Source organism: Portunus trituberculatus, chromosome 7 (genome assembly GCF_017591435.1).
Source record: "Portunus trituberculatus isolate SZX2019 chromosome 7, ASM1759143v1, whole genome shotgun sequence".
Classification (NCBI taxonomy): domain Eukaryota; kingdom Metazoa; phylum Arthropoda; class Malacostraca; order Decapoda; family Portunidae; genus Portunus; species Portunus trituberculatus.
In genome coordinates this window covers 6,394,044-6,396,543 of record NC_059261.1, presented here as the reverse complement: position 1 = coordinate 6,396,543, position 2,500 = coordinate 6,394,044, and the positions used below count along the sequence as shown (strand labels likewise).

At 36.7% G+C, this 2,500-nt stretch overlaps 1 protein-coding gene across 1 annotated transcript in view; it reads right to left on the bottom strand.

The window, feature by feature from the left end:
• Positions 1-2,500, bottom strand: part of LOC123520170 — a 5,210-nt gene that overhangs the window by 1,334 nt on the left and 1,376 nt on the right. Inside the window, exon 4 of the mRNA XM_045282178.1 lies at positions 1-112. This exon is cut by the window's left edge and continues 17 nt beyond it. Coding sequence (XP_045138113.1) covers positions 1-112 — 112 coding nt within the window. The remainder of the gene's footprint in view (positions 113-2,500) is intronic.

Below are 2,500 nucleotides of genomic sequence, written 5' to 3'. Positions count from 1 at the left end.
CCTTTCCTATAAGTGGGCGTGCCTGTTGGCGTGAAGGAGAGGGCGGAGAAAGCTTCTGATTGGGCGAGGCTGCTTGAGTCCGCCCGAAGCTCCGCCCTCAGTCTCTCCAACGCTGCCGGGAAGGGAAAAAGTGTCGTACGGAGGGGGAAATGGTTCTGGCTGGAAAAAATATCGTACAGAGGGGGAAACGGATCTGGGTGGGAAAAATATCGTACAGAGGGGGAAATGGTTGTAGTGGGAAAAATTTTGTACTGAGGGGGAAATGGATCTGGCTTGGAAAAATATCGTTATAATGGGAAAAAGTGTCGTACAGAGGGGGAAATGGTTCTGGCTGGAAAAAATATCGTACAGAGGGGGAAACGGATCTGGGTGGGAAAAATATCGTACAGAGGGGGAAATGGATCTGTAGTGGGAAAAATATCGTACAGAGAGGGAAACGGATCTGGCTGGGAAAAATGTTGTACAGAGGGGGAAACGGAACTGGATGGGAAAAATATTGTACAGGAATTAAAAAAAAATGTAAATATAAAAGCGAAATAGAGAAATTAAGATAGAAAAACAAGAAAAAGAAGACAAAATATTAAAGAAAAGGAGAAAAAGAGACAAAAGAAAATGTGTGGAAAAATATCGTACAGGAATGAGGAAAAAGGAAAAAGGAAATTAATGTTGAGGACAAATAAAGAAATGGAGATAGAAAAAGAAGAAAAAAAAAGATTAAATATGAAAAAAAGAAAGAAAAAAAGAAGACGAAATAGAGAAAGGAGAGAGAAAGACAAAAAACAATGAAAATATAAAAGAAAACATGAACTAAAGAAGAAAACGTGTAAATATTTGTGTTTAGGAGAAAGAAGGAAAAAAATGAAAGACGAAAGAAAAAAATGAAATAAAGAAAGGAGAAAAAGCAAGAAAAAGAAAAATATCAAAGAAAAACATGAAATAAACAAAAAAAACGTAAATATTTGAGTTTAATGCATCAAGAAAAGTAAATATGAGTTGTTTATTAATAATTTATATATTTATTTATTTATTTATTTACTTATTTATTTATTTATTTATTTTTGTATCTATTTATTTATTTATTTATTATTAACAAAAGGGAAGTTTTAAGAAATTTACCCCAAACATTTAAATAACTATTGCTCTTTAAGGGAACTGGCAAACAAGTGGACCATTTTTTTCTATTATTTTTTAAGGGGGGGGAGGATGTGTGTGTGTGTGTGTGTGTAGTTAGTGTTTTCAGCAGGGCGTGTGTGTGCGGAGGCGTGTGTTTGGAGGCGTGGCAAGGCTCAGGTGGAGGCAGGGAGGTGGGAGGTGGAGAGGTGGAGGTGTAGCCCTTTTTTTTTTTGGGGGGGGCGGTGGCAAGAAGGGGGGGCCGGGGCGTGTTTGCTATTTTTGGCCAGTTTTCCTTCTTGTATGAAAAAGAAAACGGAAGGCGGAGAGATAGAGAGATAGAGATAAAGATAGAGAGAGAGAGAGAGAGAGAGAGAAGGGGACGAAGAAGGGAACGTGGAGGCTTATAAACGAACACAACATCACCAAAACACATAAAAATAGATAAATTAATAGATAAAACACCATGAACACCAATATTCCTACGTCTGGCAGGCATGGAGGCACCAAAAAAAAGACGCATTATCGTACATCAGTCAGCCTCGCCCCTGCCTGAACCCGAGCATCGCCTAACAAGAGCGCCAGTTACCGTACATCAATCTGCCACTCTAAACTGTCGTACCGGGAGACTTAAAATGCTGTACTTCAATTGAGAGGCATCTAACGCGCGTGTGTGTGTGTGTGTGTGTGTGTGTGTGTGTGTGTGTGTGTGTGTGTGCTAATTGGGTGTGATTGAAAGGACGGGATGATTAATTTAACCAATCTCTCTCTCTCTCTCTCTCTCTCTCTCTCTCTCTCTCTCTCTCTCTCTCTCTCTCTGATTCCTTCAAATTTGTCCTTATTATCATCTATATACATTTTTTTTCGTTTTTTTCTAATTTTCTTTCATTTATTTTTATTTTTCTTCTTCTCTCCTTTCTCTATTTCCTTTTCTTTGTATTTCCTTTCTTCTTCTTCTTTCTTCTTTTTCTCTTTATTATTCTTTATCATCACTATCACTATTATTATCGTATTTTTTCTTATATTTTTTTTCTTCTTTTCGTCTTTCTCTCCTTTATTTCGTCTTCTATTCATTTTCTTTCTTTCTTTCCGCCTTTTTACTTTATTTATTTATTTTCCTTCATTTCTATCACTATTATCTACTTATTCACTTATTTATCTACTTCTTATTTTTTCTTTTTTTTTCTCTATTTTTTATGATCATTACTACCAATCCACTTATCCACTTCCTTATCCACTTATTCTATTTCCTTTCTTGCTCTTTTCTCTCTATTTTTCTTTATTATTATCATCACCACTCATCCACTCACTCACCCACCCACTCACTCACCCATTTTCTTTCCTTTCCTTACTTTTTCCCTCTCTATTCATATCATCCACCTAGTCATCC